This window comes from Siphateles boraxobius, unplaced genomic scaffold (genome assembly GCF_051911475.1).
Source record: "Siphateles boraxobius isolate OS27281-9 unplaced genomic scaffold, OSU_SipBor_1 222, whole genome shotgun sequence".
In the NCBI taxonomy this organism is placed as follows: Eukaryota; Metazoa; Chordata; class Actinopteri; order Cypriniformes; family Leuciscidae; genus Siphateles; species Siphateles boraxobius.
In genome coordinates this window covers 109,320-127,500 of record NW_027508836.1, presented here as the reverse complement: position 1 = coordinate 127,500, position 18,181 = coordinate 109,320, and the positions used below count along the sequence as shown (strand labels likewise).

Below are 18,181 nucleotides of genomic sequence, written 5' to 3'. Positions count from 1 at the left end.
GTGACGGAGCGGCGGATCCTCAGAGTCCAGAGTGTGTTCATCCCAAGTCTCAGAGTCCGGAGTGTGTTCATCCCGACTCTCCGGCTCCGGGTCAGCGCTGGATGGAGGGCCCGGTCTCCTTCTATAAGGTGAAGCTCACACACTCCTCTCCGGATCGGGATCGGGAGAACTCCGGAGTGCTCCTGCTTCCCATGCGCCGCTACATGCCTCGACTCCGCTTGATTCCCGCGTATCCCGAACCCCATCCCGACGGATACGTGTTCTCCTTCCCGCTGACAGAGTTCTACGCGGTGACTCGCTACCAGAACCCACGGATAACCCGGATGAAGATCGACTGCAATCCCTTCATGCTGGCGTTCCGAGAGGACGAGTCCAGCGCTCGCCTCATCCAGGATAAACTGGGATTGGCTCCGATCGGCAGGTGTTCGTCTGAGGCCGATCCCAGCGGGAACACCGGAGATCAGCAGCACAGGTGTGTGTGTGTGTGTGTGTGTGTGTGTGTCTGTGAGTGTGTGTGTGCTATTTTGTAAAATGAACTAAAAAGTAATGAAAATCATTTGGAAGTGGTATTTCCAAACTCTGAAGTGTTGCTAATTAGGGCTGCACGATATTGGGAAAATATGCGATATGCGATGTTGTTGAGTATTGCGATAACGATATTTCTTGCGATATAACATTTCCTTTTTTACTTTAACATTCTACTTTTTTTATCATTTATATGATATAATGATCATACTAAATAAACGGGTAGGCTAATAGATATTCTTCTGATCTTCAGTTTTTCAGAAGGAGTTACACCTGCAACACTTTGATTAATAGCTGTCTGTGAGACTCTGTTATTGTTACTTGGCATTTCGTTAGCAGTTTTGGTAGATTTGAGCTTACACTTTCTGAAGTCTTCATATAGCTCCCTGAGGTTGCGTTCTAGATGACTGTGGAGATTAGTTTCCCCTCTCCCCTGACAATTTTTCGGCACGGCTCGGCGACACCGTCACCAATGTTCACTTATCGCATTTTTTGCGCGTGCAAATTCGTTATTTCAAATGCAGGCGTGCGGCAAGCGCGCTCAAAATGAAAGCACATTTGCCAGGCCCGCCTATGCCGCAACGAGATGAGAACATCTCAACCTGTCAGAATGCCGCAAGCTCATCGCAGGTCATGTGACAAAAAAAAAAAATCCGTAACAACATGGGAAGCTCGGCCGAACAGCTGATCATAGCTGTACAGGGCGGGGTTTTATTTCTCATCTGCATAAATATATCTAGTAGTAAATCTAATGCAAGGGCTAGAAATGAATTAATCCTTTGCTGATACTTCCTCGTCATCATGGAAAGCGCTCAGCTCAGCGCAGTTCATGGTTGCATAGCAACGACTGACGCAAGCGCTTGTTGAAAGGAGAAGCGGCCGCGTTTTTCAGGCGTTTTAGACGCGATATGTGAGATATCACAGTACCTGCTGCATTTGTGACACGTCTTCTCTATTGAAGACAAAACATTGCCATATTTCAGACGTACAGGTCTTTTTAGGCACAGGTTCTTCGCTGTTGTCATTTTCCTCGCTTGTCTCTACTCCCGCCATTAGTTTTTATTTTCCACTCTCGTCTCACTAGGTTTCCCTTGGGCCCGATCTGGCCAATAGCATAATAGCACCTACTGGGGAGGCGGGTATAAAGATAGAACGGCCCCATCTGATTGGTCGAATTTGGATAAACAACCTATGCATGCGTGCAACACACAAATGCTTGGCACATAAATAAATGTAATTTATCGCACCTCTCTGCGATACGGATATCGCATATACTATTATCGCGATGACGATAAGTTTTCGATATATTGTGCAGCCCTATTGCTAATGCAACTCGTGTTTCTCCCTGGAAGTTTACCTTGTCCCTTCAGTGTCCTTTACTTGAAAATGTCTTCATCAAACCTGCCTTGTGTTTATAAGTCTGAGTTTTCATGAGATTGCTTGAACATGACAGTGATTCCTCTTTTTCTCGTACGGCAGCTCAACACATCCCGAATCCGAGTCCTGTGGAGGAGGAGGAGGAATCCTGTCTCCCGTAGATCCTGATCCTGATGATCCTGATCCTGATCCTGGAGTCGTGAGGTCGGGACCGGCGAGGTCTCGGATCAGGCTAGCGCTGAAGCCCGTTAGCAGCCGCTGGAATCCCGCTTCTCCCGCTAGTGATCCGGCCGGTGTTCCCAGGCGTGTGCGGGGCCGGCCCCGGCGCTCGAGGGGAGCGTGGAAGCCCATGGCTAAGCGCTGGTCGAATGTGAAGTACTGCAGATCAGCGGGCCGGGTCAGCAGAGCGGTGGAGCGGGACGTGAGTCTGCAACCGGACCTGGAGGACGTGGACGGGGTTCTGTTCGTCTCCTTCACTGCCAAGGTATGATGGGTTAAAGGATCTTCATTGTAAACAATGTCCTGGCTCCTCCCAGCTTTATAATGGCAGTGAATGGCCATTTCTGTTTTGAAGTCCATAAAACTGCATCTGTCCATCATAAAGTGAATGTCATTTCATTTCAATAAAAGATGCATGCTTGATTTAGGTCACATTTGCTTATTCCGCTCGCTTGCGCCCTCTTGTGGCCACAAGAGACAATACAGTACTTTTTACCTCTAACATTAAGTATTGCTTTTAGAATTCAAATATCATTCGAATTTTGCTAATATTTAAGAAAGGAATTCAAATGTAGCTTTCAGCCATTGTGACAGCCCTCGTGTGTGTGTGTTCGTGTAGAGACGGAATTATTACATCATGTCTTGAGTTATTGAGTTATCCACATGAAAGGTTTATTATCCAGTGGATCTGTTTTTGTTTATTTCACAGGAGGCTCTTGATGTTCATGTGGGAAACATGAGGAAATCTGTGCACTCGACTCCAGCATCACACACACACACACACACACACGACCCGACGGAGAACGTGCCATCTGATCCCGGTTTAACGACAGCAGAGCGAATCTCTGAACAAGAGCTGGAGTTACTGACACATCTGAAGCAGCTGAAGAACAGACAGATCCTTCATCCTGCGCTGCAACACGGTGAACACACACACACACACACACACACACACACACACACACACACACACACACACACACACACACAGTCACACACACACACTCACAGTCGCACACACACACACACACACACACACACACACACACACACACACACACACACACACACACACACACACACACACAGTCAGTTTAAGTGTTTGTCTAGCACGGAGTGTCAGTATGACAGTAATGCAGTGTAAAGAGTCTCGAGATGAGAGATTCTCTGTTCCCGATCGCGCTGATTAAACGTCAGTGTTTCGGCCGATGGTTTCGTCCATCAAAAACTATTTCCGATAGGCCGAGATGTCCTTGATGAACTGAGAAGAGTGATCAGCACTCCTGCACTCGTTCTGTTGCTCTCGTTTATTCTGTTCTATCTCTCCAGTCGGGCTGAAGCTGAGCGTCCTGGATCCCGATCCTCCCATAGACCTGCATTATCTCGGTGTTCGATTACCTTTGCCTGTCCCCACACCATCCTCCCGTGAGTAATGCTCTCGCTTTATTCATGCAGATATAATTAAGGGACGTCCACACCAACAACGATAACTATATCAAGAACGATAACTATATCTGTGTCCAAGTGTGTTCAACACCATTGAACATGTTTTTGCCGCTGTTGTGGCATTTACAGGCTTCGGCCAGCAGGGGTCCTCAGTCAGCAGTGTAACGAGCTAATCATCCAGCAGATTTAGCAGAATTTAGTTCAATTTAGTGAACTCTGCTATTCTTTAATATTGAGAACGATTTTTAGAACTATATCTTTATCGTTATCGTCCTTGGTGTGAACGGGCCGTTAGAGTAATGGAGTCACTGTTGACTTTAAGAAGAATTACAGAAAAACTTTAATGACGCTTTTTAATGTCCTTTAGCGGAGCTTCACAGTAACAGCCGTGAGTATCGGAGCCGACACTGATTATCGGATAAGTCCGTATGAAATCCAATAAAGATTAATCTTTTCCCAAATTCTTTTTTCCATTTGAATTTTTCTGGATTCTGTTTTAATGGTTCAATTCATTTTTGATCATCAAAAACATGTCTAATTAAATGAAATCGTAATCACTCCAACAACAATTCATTTTAAGTTTAACAAAAATGACATTTTCCAGACCTATGAAATCCATTTGACTTTTTTTCTTGATTATTTTTCCGAGATTCTGTGTTTCAAAGGACCCGAATCACAGTAATGAGATCATTGCTTTTTCACAAAACCTTCTGAACTTGCTATTGATAATATGGTCTCGTCTGTTTACATTATTAACATGTTTTACAGCATTTATTAACTGTTGTTATTGTTAGTTAATAAAAAAAGTCATGTTCATGTTAGTTCACAATGCATTAATATTAAAGTCCTCCTGTAAGCAATAATTTTATCCTTTAAAATGCATCTTTGATTGTTTTTTCCTTGACAATTTGTCTTTATGCCTTTAAATATCTTGAATGTAACTCGACACCCTTGCGTCATTTAGTATGCGCTGTTCTATGAATATGCAAATGAGCCCCGCCTCCACTCACTCCCTCACTCAGAGATCCACTCGTTGACGATCACACGTTGATCTGATTGGTTACAAGGTAGTTTGTGACGTCAGAAACACGAGCGATTTCAAACCGTGTTTTTGAGACTGTCTTTGGTTCACTGCAGTTTTAAGGAGGAAATACTCAGCAATGCTGTCGACTTATGAATTTACACATGGTTTGTGTTAAAGCATATTAAAAACACCACATAGACACATAAACAACATTAAACGCTGGATTTACTCCACAGGGGGACTTTACAACACAACTGGGATAGATTTACATTAGTATTAATAAATGCTGTAGAAGTATTGTTCTTTATTTCATGTTAACTAATGAAACCTTGTGGTGAAGTGTTACCAGTTTATCTGTATTAGAGTTTTTCACTAATTAATGTACCCATCACCACCGTCTCTCGGTTTGTGTGCAGATGCTGGCTTCGTGTCTCGGACCGGGAAGACGACCGATGTGACGCGGATCAAGGGCTGGATGGAGAAGCTCAGCTCAAGCACTGCAGCTGACCGTACGCTCATAAACATGAACAATAACTGATCCTTAATATTAATAATCAGCCGGACTGAGTGGCAGAAGAGCTGGATTTAATAGAGGAAACTGCAAAAACACCAGTAAAACAAACGATTATCAGTTTAAACTAAAGCTTGGACTTGACATAGTGTTCCTTACACCTGACCACAGATCCAGTGATCATAGATAATCATGTTTCATAAAGCAAAGCCTGAGAACGCTTTATATAAATACAACATCGGTCTAAACCCATGTGATCACTTATATCAGTGTTATATATATCATCATATGGTCCAGCCATAAAACTTGTAGTTTTTTGTCAGTGTTTATTTAAAAACATCCAGTTATGCATTCAATTACGAAATACAGTCAAGTCAAAAATTATTCAGAAGCCAGATATAATGTATATTCTAATATGTTTTCACTAGTGTGTGCAGGACACTATAGTTCATTTCTGTAAGTGAGGAAAGCAAAATAAAGTAAACTGTGACATATTATACATACAGCGACTACCAGTAAAATATGGGACCAAAAATGATTGGGACACTTTGAGCTGATCATGTTTTGCTGGTGTTTTGTCTTTAATAACTAATGCAGCTTTTTACACCACAGACTGAACAACATGAAGCATTGCTTACACACACTCTATACATTTAAATCCACTTTTTTAGCCGTCACTTTATAATGTCATATCTTTGTTTCAGGCAACCGTTCTGCCTTCTCCTCGGACATGTTGGATGAGTATCTCGCGAGTGAAGGCCAGCGGATCAGTGATCGCGCGGCTGTGTTCTCCGCTAGCTCTCCGGCGCCGGTGGCCTATCAGCTGCCCGTCAGAAGCCAAAGCTACGTGCGAACGCTAGCCAGTGTCCTTCAGACGCGGCGTGTGTTTCCATACACACCTCCACCACACGGTGTGCGCTCGTCCTCCAGGAGCGCCTCTCAGCGCTCGCTTCAGGAGCAGCATCAGGACCATGATCCTCCAGTGTCCCGCGTGACGCTCGGGAAAGTGCGCTCCAGGCGCGGGAGAAAGCGCCGTCGGCTCCAGCTCAGGTTTAGCAGAGACGTTGTGGAAGGATCGGCTAACAGTCACACGCAGCTCTTGGAACACGAAGAACACGCCGTGGGTCATGGGAAGGATCCCGCTTGCATCACTAGCGAGAGAGCGAGCTTCGCTTTGAGGTCACTGCTAATCTCAGAGGTATGAGCCATCAGAAACACTATATTTATATTAGGGGTGCAACGGTTCAAATTACTCACGGTTCAGTTTGTATCATGGTTTTGAGGCCACGGTTTCTGTATGGTTCGGTATGTGCTGTTTTTAGGGGAAAAAAATAATCTAATCTAATGAACAAATAACAGCACAAATAAATACATTAGAGAAAATACACGCCTCGACTGATTCACACGCCTCGACTGATTCACACGCCTCGACTGATTCACACGCCTCGACTGATACACACGCCTCGACTGATACACACGCCTCGACTGATTCACACGCCTCGACTGATTCACACGCCTCGACTGATTCACACGCCTCGACTGATTCACACGCCTCGACTGATTCACACGCCTCGACTGATTCACACGCCTCGACTGATTCACACGCCTCGACTGATTCACACGCCTCGACTGATTCACACGCCTCGACTGATTCACACGCCTCGACTGATACACACGCCTCGACTGATACACACGCCTCGACTGATACACACGCCTCGACTGATTCACACGCCTCGACTGATTCACACGCCTCGACTGATTCACACGCCTCGACTGATTCACACGCCTCGACTGATACACACGCCTCGACTGATACACACGCCTCGACTGATTCACACGCCTCGACTGATACACACGCCTCGACTGATTCACACGCCTCGACTGATTCACACGCCTCGACTGATACACACGCCTCGACTGATTCACACGCCTCGACTGATTCACACGCCTCGACTGATACACACGCCTCGACTGATTCACACGCCTCGACTGATACACACGCCTCGACTGATTCACACGCCTCGACTGATACACACGCCTCGACTGATTCACACGCCTCGACTGATACACACGCCTCGACTGATTCACACGCCTCGACTGATACACACGTCCTGACTGATACACACGCCTCGACTGATTCACACGCCTCGACTGATTCACACGCCTCGACTGATACACACGTCCTGACTGATACACACGCCTCGACTGATTCACACGCCTCGACTGATACACACGTCCTGACTGATACACACGCCTCGACTGATACACACGCCTCGACTGATTCACATCGCCTCGACTGATACACACGCCTCGACTGATACACACGCCTCGACTGATACACACGCCTCGACTGATACACACGCCTCGACTGATACACACGCCTCGACTGATTCACACGCCTCGACTGATTCACACGCCTCGACTGATACACACGCCTCGACTGACACACACGCCTCGACTGACACACACGCCTCGACTGACACACACGCCTCGACTCGACTGATACACACGCCTCGACTGATTCACATCGCCTCGACTGATACACACGCCTCGACTGATTCACACGCCTCGACTGATTCACACGCCTCGACTGATACACACGCCTCGACTGATTCACACGCCTCGACTGATTCACACGCCTCGACTGATTCACACGCCTCGACTGATTCACACGCCTCGACTGATACACACGCCTCGACTGATACACACGCCTCGACTGATACACACGCCTCGACTGACACACACGCCTCGACTGACACACACGCCTCGACTGACTCACACGCCTCGACTGATTCACACGCCTCGACTGATTCACACGCCTCGACTGATTCACACGCCTCGACTGATTCACACGCCTCGACTGATTCACACGCCTCGACTGATTCACACGCCTCGACTGATTCACACGCCTCGACTGATTCACACGCCTCGACTGATACACACGCCTCGACTGACACACACGCCTCGACTGACACACACGCCTCGACTGACACACACGCCTCGACTGACACACACGCCTCGACTCGACTGATACACACGCCTCGACTGATACACACGCCTCGACTGATACACACGCCTCGACTGATACACACGCCTCGACTGATTCACACGCCTCGACTGATACACACGCCTAGACTGATACACACGCCTCGACTGATTCACACGCCTCGACTCGACTGATACACACGCCTAGACTGATACACACGCCTCGACTGATACACACGCCTCGACTGATTCACACGCCTCGACTGATACACACGCCTCGACTGATACACACGCCTCGACTGATTCACACGCCTCGACTGATTCACACGCCTCGACTGATACACACGCCTCGACTGATACACACGCCTCGACTGATACACACGCCTCGACTGATTCACATGCCTCGACTGATACACACGCCTCGACTGATACACACGCCTCGACTGATTCACACGCCTCGACTGATTCACACGCCTCGACTGATTCACACGCCTCGACTGATACACACGCCTCGACTGATACACACGCCTCGACTGACACACACGCCTCGACTGACACACACGCCTCGATTGATACACACGCCTCGACTGATTCACACGCCTCGACTGATACACACGCCTCGACTGATACACACGCCTCGACTGATTCACACGCCTCGACTGATACACACGTCCCGACTGATTCACACGCCTCGACTGATACACACGCCTCGACTGATTCACACGCCTCGACTGATACACACGCCTCGACTGATTCACACGCCTCGACTGATTCACACGCCTCGACTGATACACACGCCTCGACTGATTCACACGCCTCGACTGATACACACGCCTCGACTGATACACACGCCTCGACTGATACACACGCCTCGACTGATACACACGCCTCGACTGATTCACACGCCTCGACTGATACACACGCCTCGACTGATACACACGCCTCGACTGATACACACGCCTCGACTGATTCACACGCCTCGACTGATACACACGCCTCGACTGATACACACGCCTCGACTGATACACACGCCTCGACTGATACACACGTCCCGACTGATTCACACGCCTCGACTGATACACACGCCTCGACTGATACACACGCCTAGACTGATACACACGCCTCGACTGATTCACACGCCTCGACTGATACACACGCCTCGACTGATTCACACGCCTCGACTGATTCACACGACTCGACTGATACACACGCCTCGACTGATACACACGCCTCGATTGATACACACGCCTCGACTGATACACACGCCTCGACTGATACACACGCCTCGACTGATTCACACGCCTCGACTGATTCACACGCCTCGACTGATTCACACGCCTCGACTGATTCACGCGCCTCGACTGATACACGCGCCTCGACTGATACACGCGCCTCGACTGATACACACGCCTCGACTGATACACACGCCTCGACTGATTCACGCGCCTCGACTGATACACACGCCTCGACTGATACACGAGCCTCGACTGATACACGCGCCTCGACTGATTCACGCGCCTCGACTGATTCACACGCCTCGACTGATTCACACGCCTCGACTGATTCACGCGCCTCGACTGATTCACGCGCCTCGACTGATTCACGCGCCTCGACTGATACACGCGCCTCGACTGATACACACGCCTCGACTGATACACACGCCTCGACTGATTCACGCGCCTCGACTGATACACACGCCTCGACTGATACACACGCCTCGACTGATACACACGCCTCGACTGATTCACGCGCCTCGACTGATTCACTCACTTAAACTGTACGATTTATAATAGACTTTTACGATTGTTGCCTTTTCAGACTGTACGAACATGATCATCGCTGTAATGTCACACTGTAATATCTCAGTTTACATTAATGTCAGACTGTACGACAGTCAAGACACGTTAAAAACGGACGCACACAAGAAAACTTGTCCAGAGTTTTACATCCTCAATCAATGACACGTTCGTTCACCTTCTTTTATGATTAGCAAAAATTGTCTCAGACGGACAAATCATGCAAGTGCGCAGCGAACCAAGGGTTAAGAACCGTACGGTTTGATTTATTTATTTATGTTTTTTACAGAGAACCGCTACACCTGCAATATCTTCACTTGAATATATACTTGGTCAGAATATATATGATATTTTCAATGTTATAATTTCCTGTAAATACTGATAACTTCAGTCTATTGCTCATTTGTTGTATTATATTTTGGTTCTTCTGCACAGCCAGCGGTGACGACGACGCAGCTCAGCACGCGGAAGGCTAACGACGAGTCTTGCGCTCAGCTCTTCTGCCGGCTGGGGTGTGTGTGTGAGAGTCTGAACAGAGAGATCCGTGGGTCCACACACTGCAGACGCGTGCAGTGCATGTTCAGCTGCGGCTGCTTCAAACACAAGATCCTCCTGATCCGCTCGCAGGAGCCGATGCTAACACACAGCGCTAGCGGCCTCATGGCCTTCCGTGAGTCTCACATTCTCATAACCGTTTACATGCATAACTTCTGTTTCAATCGGACTGAATTCATTCTGATTGATGATTCTGAATGTAGTGTTTACATGAACGCTGAACATGTGATCGGGTTGATGTGTGTGTTTATATGTCACAAGCTTCCGATCTGGATATATTTTTTGACATGCACGAATATACAGAGTTTCCCGATGTTGGCGCGTAATAACTATTCTCCTACATTAGTTCTTTATTTGTTTTAAACAGCAGACTTAATATTTATTAATTTCTGGTCATAATTAGGAGATAATGAGCGTCTGAGCCGTTGTGCCGCTGCTTATATTGATCACACAGTAAAAATGGCCAAAAGCAGTCGTGTGTGTGTGTGTGTGTGTGTGTGTGTGTGTGTGTGAAGCAAGCACTGGTGGCGTCGTCCTGCTCCACTTCACACACGCAGAGAAAGCAGGATTATAGGAGGACGAGACACTCGTTTATACCACACTTTATTCATCAGGAGAACAGCTCGATCACCGCGTCATACGTCATTACGCTATTTCTACGTCATTACGCTATTTCTACAACATTACGCTATTTCTACAACATTACGCTATTTCTACAACATTACACTATTTCTACATCATTACGCTATTTCTACAACATTACGCTATTTCTACATCATTACGCTATTTCTACATCATTACGCTATTTCTACATCATTACGCTATTTCTACATCATTATGCTATTTCTACATCATTACGCTATTTCTACAACATTACGCTATTTCTACAACATTACACTATTTCTACAACATTACGCTATTTCTACATCATTACGCTATTTCTACATCATTACGCTATTTCTACAACATTACACTATTTCTACAACATTACGCTATTTCTACATCATTACGCTATTTCTACAACATTACGCTATTTCTACAACATTACGCTATTTCTACAACATTACACTATTTCTACAACATTACGCTATTTCTACATCATTACGCTATTTCTACAACATTACGCTATTTCTACATCATTACGCTATTTCTACATCATTATGCTATTTCTACATCATTACGCTATTTCTACAACATTACGCTATTTCTACAACATTACACTATTTCTACAACATTACGCTATTTCTACAACATTACACTATTTCTACAACATTACGCTATTTCTACATCATTACGCTATTTCTACAACATTACACTATTTCTACAACATTACGCTATTTCTACATCATTACGCTATTTCTACATCATTACGCTATTTCTACAACATTACGCTATTTCTACAACATTACACTATTTCTACAACATTACGCTATTTCTACATCATTACGCTATTTCTACAACATTACGCTATTTCTACATCATTACGCTATTTCTACATCATTACGCTATTTCTACGTCATTACGCTATTTCTCCTTTTTTAGGCTATTTCTACGCCATTACGCTATTTCTACATCATTACGCTATTTCTACAACATTACGCTATTTCTACATCATTACGCTATTTCTACAACATTACGCTATTTCTACATCATTACGCTATTTCTACAACATTACGCTATTTCTACATCATTACGCTATTTCTACAACATTACGCTATTTCTACATCATTACGCTATTTCTACACGCCATTACGCTATTTCTGCGTCATTACGCTATTTCTACATCATTAGCTATTTCTACATCATTACGCTATTTCTACGTCATTACGCTATTTCTACGTCATTAGGCTATTTCTCCTTTTTTAGGCTATTTCTACGCCATTACGCTATTTCTACATCATTACGCTATTTCTACAACATTACGCTATTTCTACATCATTACGCTATTTCTACAACATTACGCTATTTCTACATCATTACGCTATTTCTACAACATTACGCTATTTCTACATCATTGCACTATTTCTACAACATTACGCTATTTCTACGTCATTACGCTATTTCTACATCATTACGCTATTTCTACATCATTGCACTATTTCTACAACATTACGCTATTTCTACATCATTGCACTATTTCTACAACATTACGCTATTTCTACAACATTACACTATTTTTACATCATTACGCTATTTCTACGTCATTACGCTATTTCTATAACATTACGGTATTTCTACATCATTACGCTATTTCTACAACATTACGCTATTTCTACAACATTACGCTATTTCTACATCATTACGCTATTTCTACACGCCATTACGCTATTTCTGCGTCATTACGCTATTTCTACATCATTAGCTATTTCTACATCATTACGCTATTTCTACGTCATTACGCTATTTCTACGTCATTAGGCTATTTCCCCTTTTTTAGGCTATTTCTACGCCATTACGCTATTTCTACATCATTACGCTATTTCTACAACATTACGCTATTTCTACATCATTACGCTATTTCTACAACATTACGCTATTTCTACATCATTACGCTATTTCTACAACATTACGCTATTTCTACATCATTGCACTATTTCTACAACATTACGCTATTTCTACGTCATTACGCTATTTCTACATCATTACGCTATTTCTACATCATTGCACTATTTCTACAACATTACGCTATTTCTACATCATTGCACTATTTCTACAACATTACGCTATTTCTACAACATTACACTATTTTTACATCATTACGCTATTTCTACGTCATTACGCTATTTCTATAACATTACGGTATTTCTACATCATTACGCTATTTCTACATCATTACGCTATTTCTACATCATTACGCTATTTCTACAACATTACGCTATTTCTACATCATTACGCTATTTCTACATCATTACGCTATTTCTACATCATTACGCTATTTCTACATCATTACGCTATTTCTACATCATTACACTATTTCTACATCTTTACGCTATTTCTACATCATTACGCTATTTCTACATCATTACGCTATTTCTACAACATTACACTATTTTTACATCATTACGCTATTTCTACGTCATTACGCTATTTCTACATCATTACTCTATTTCTACATCATTACGCTATTTCTACATCATTACGCTATTTCTACATCATTACGCTATTTCTACATCATTACGCTATTTCTACATCATTACGCTATTTCTACGTCATTACGCTATTTCTACATCATTACGCTATTTCTACATCATTACGCTATTTCTACATCATTAGAATATTAAGATGTTCTTCACACTATGAGAAACACGGCCCTTTTAAGAACTGATCACTGGCTACGTTTACATGCACAACTTTAGTTCCAATCGGACTGAATGGATTCCAATTGATGATTCTGAATGTAGTGTTTACATGAACGCTGAACATGTGATCGAGTTGATGTGTGTGTTTATATGTCACAAGCTTCAAATCGTAATATATATTCTTTGACATGCACGAATATACAGAGTTTCCCGATGTTGGCGCATAATAACTATTCTCCTACATTAGTTCTTTATTTGTTTTAAACAGCAGACTTAATATTTATTAATTTCTGGTCATAATTAGGAGATAATGAGCGTCTGAGCCGTTGTGCCGCTGCTTATATTGATCACACAGTAAAAATGGCCAAAAGCAGTCGTGTGTGTGTGTGTGTGTGTGTGTGTGTGAAGCGAGCACTGGTGGCGTCGTCCTGCTCCACTTCACACACGCAGAGAAAGCAGGATTATAGGAGGACGAGACACTCGTTTATACCACACTTTATTCATCAGGAGAACAGCTCGATCACCGCGTCATTACGCTATTTCTACATCATTACGCTATTTCTACATCATTACGCTATTTCTACAACATTACGCTATTTCTACATCATTACGCTATTTCTACAACATTACGCTATTTCTACATCATTGCACTATTTCTACAACATTACGCTATTTCTACAACATTACGCTATTTCTACAACATTACACTATTTTTACATCATTACGCTATTTCTACGTCATTACGCTATTTCTATAACATTACGGTATTTCTACATCATTACGCTATTTCTACATCATTACGCTATTTCTACATCATTACGCTATTTCTACAACATTACGCTATTTCTACATCATTACGCTATTTCTACATCATTACGCTATTTCTACATCATTACGCTATTTCTACATCATTACGCTATTTCTACGTCATTACGCTATTTCTACATCATTACGCTATTTCTACATCATTACGCTATTTCTACGTCATTACGCTATTTCTACAACATTACGCTATTTCTACATCATTACGCTATTTCTACATCATTACGCTATTTCTACATCATTACGCTATTTCTACAACATTACGCTATTTCTACAACATTACGCTATTTCTACATCATTACGCTATTTCTACAACATTACGCTATTTCTACATCATTACGCTATTTCTACATCATTACGCTATTTCTACGTCATTACGCTATTTCTACGTCATTACGCTATTTCTACAACATTACGCTATTTCTACAACATTACGCTATTTCTACATCATTACGCTATTTTTACATCATTACGCTATTTCTACGTCATTACGCTATTTCTACGTCATTACGCTATTTCTACATCATTACGCTATTTCTACGTCATTACGCTATTTCTACAACATTACGCTATTTCTACATCATTACGCTATTTCTACATCATTACGCTATTTCTACGTCATTACGCTATTTCTACGTCATTACGCTATTTCTACATCATTACGCTATTTCTACGTCATTACACTATTTCTACATCATTACGCTATTTCTACGTCATTACGCTATTTCTACGTCATTACGCTATTTCTACGTCATTACGCTATTTCTACATCATTACGCTATTTCTACGTCATTACACTATTTCTACATCATTACGCTATTTCTACAACATTACGCTATTTCTACATCATTACGCTATTTCTACATCATTACGCTATTTCTACAACATTACGCTATTTCTACATCATTACGCTATTTCTACATCATTACGCTATTTCTACAACATTACGCTATTTCTACAACATTACGCTATTTCTACAACATTACGCTATTTCTACATCATTAGGCCATTTCTCCTTTTTTAGGCTATTTCTACGCCATTACGCTATTTCTACATCATTACGCTATTTCTACGTCATGACGCTATTTCTACATCATGACGCTATTTCTACATCATTACGCTATTTCTACGCCATTACGCTATTTCTACATCATTACGCTATTTCTACATCATGACGCTATTTCTACATCATGACGCTATTTCTACATCATTACGCTATTTCTACGTCATTACGCTATTTCTACAACATTACGCTATTTCTACATCATTACGCTATTTCTACGCCATTACGCTATTTCTACGTCATTACGCTATTTCTACGTCATTACGCTATTTCTACGTCATTACGCTATTTCTACAACATTACTCTATTTCTCCTTTTTTAGGCTATTTCTACGCCATTACGCTATTTCTACGCCATTACGCTATTTCTACATCATTACGCTATTTCTACGTCATGACGCTATTTCTACATCATGACGCTATTTCTACATCATTACGCTATTTCTACGTCATTACGCTATTTCTACAACATTACGCTATTTCTACATCATTACGCTATTCTACAACATTACACTATTTCAACGCCATTACGCTATTTCTACATCATTACGCTATTCTACATCATTACACTATTTCTTCGTCATTACGCTATTTCAACGTAATTGCGCTATTTCTACATCATTACGCTATTTCTGCGTCATTACGCTATTTCTACATCATTACGCTATTTCTACATCATTACGCTATTTCTACGTCATTACGCTATTTCTGCGTCATTACGCTATTTCTACATCATTACGCTATTTTTACATCATTACGCTATTTCTACGTCATTATGCTATTTCTGCGTCATTAGGCTATTTCTACGTCATTACGCTGTTTCAACGCCATTATGCTATTTCTACATCATTACGCTATTTCTGCGTCATTACGCTATTTCTACATCATTACGCTATTTCTACATCATTACGCTATTTCTACGTCATTACGCTATTTCTGCGTCATTACGCTATTTCTACATCATTACGCTATTTCTACATCATTACGCTATTTCTACGTCATTACGCTATTTCTGCGTCATTACGCTATTTCTACGTCATTACGCTATTTCTGCGTCATTACGCTATTTCTACGTCATTACGCTATTTCTACGTCATTACGCTATTTCTACATCATTACGCTATTTCTACGTCATTACGCTATTTCTGCGTCATTACGCTATTTCTACATCATTACGCTATTTCTGCGTCATTACGCTATTTCTACATCATTACGCTATTTCTACATCATTACGCTATTTCTACGTCATTACGCTATTTCTGCGTCATTACGCTATTTCTACATCATTACGCTATTTTTACATTACGCTATTTCTACGTCATTATGCTATTTCTGCGTCATTAGGCTATTTCTACGTCATTACGCTATTTCAACGCCATTATGCTATTTCTACATCATTACGCTATTCTACATTATTACACTATTTCTGCGTCATTACGCTATTTCAACGTAATTGCGCTATTTCTACATCATTACGCTATTTCTGCGTCATTACGCTATTTCTACATCATTACGCTATTTCTACATCATTACGCTATTTTTCCATGATTACGCTATTTCTACGTCATTACGCTATTTCTACATCATTACGCTATTTCTACATCATTACGCTATTTCTACATCGTTACGCTATTTCTACGTCATTACACTATTTCTACGTCATTACAGTATTTCTACGTCATTACGCTATTGTACATCATTACACTATTTCAACGCCATTACGCTATTTCTACATCATTACGCTATTCTACATCATTACACTATTTCTGCGTCATTACGCTATTTCAACGTAATTGCGCTATTTCTACATCATTACGCTATTTCTACATCATTACGCTATTTCTACATCATTACGCTATTTCTGCGTCATTACGCTATTTCTACATCATTACGCTATTTTTACATCATTACGCTATTTCTACGTCATTATGCTATTTCTGCGTCATTTGGCTATTTCTACGTCATTACGCTATTTCAACGCCATTATGCTATTTCTACATCATTACGCTATTCTACATTATTACACTATTTCTGCGTCATTACGCTATTTCAACGTAATTGCGCTATTTCTACATCATTACGCTATTTCTGCGTCATTACGCTATTTCTACATCATTACGCTATTTCTACATCATTACACTATTTCAACGCCAGTACGCTATTTCTACATCATTACACTATTTCTACATCATTACGCTATTTCTACAACATTACGCTATTTCAGCATCATTACGCTATTTCTACGTCATTACGCTATTTCTACGTCATTACGCTATTTCTACATCATTACGCTATTTCTACATCATTACGCTATTTCTACATCGTTACGCTATTTCTACGTCATTACACTATTTCTACGTCATTACAGTATTTCTACGTCATTACGCTATTCTACATCATTACACTATTTCAACGCCATTACGCTATTTCTACATCATTACGCTATTTCTGCGTCATTACGCTATTTCAACGTAATTGCGCTATTTCTATATCATTACGCTATTTCTGCGTCATTACGCTATTTCTACATCATTACGCTATTTCTACATCATTACGCTAT

At 42.2% G+C, this 18,181-nt stretch overlaps 1 protein-coding gene across 4 annotated transcripts in view; it reads left to right on the top strand.

Moving 5' to 3' along the window:
* The window catches only part of mgab (MAX dimerization protein MGA b), a 52,149-nt gene that overhangs the window by 6,088 nt on the left and 27,880 nt on the right, over positions 1–18,181 (top strand). For all 4 annotated transcript variants that reach the window (XM_077240221.1, XM_077240220.1, XM_077240219.1 and 1 more), the window contains exons 2-8: positions 1–472; positions 2,005–2,386; positions 2,831–3,044; positions 3,451–3,546; positions 5,008–5,100; positions 5,807–6,300; positions 10,319–10,553. The exon at positions 1–472 is cut by the window's left edge. In XM_077240221.1, the coding sequence (XP_077096336.1) occupies positions 1–472; positions 2,005–2,386; positions 2,831–3,044; positions 3,451–3,546; positions 5,008–5,100; positions 5,807–6,300; positions 10,319–10,553 (1,986 nt within the window). The remainder of the gene's footprint in view (positions 473–2,004; positions 2,387–2,830; positions 3,045–3,450; positions 3,547–5,007; positions 5,101–5,806; positions 6,301–10,318; positions 10,554–18,181) is intronic.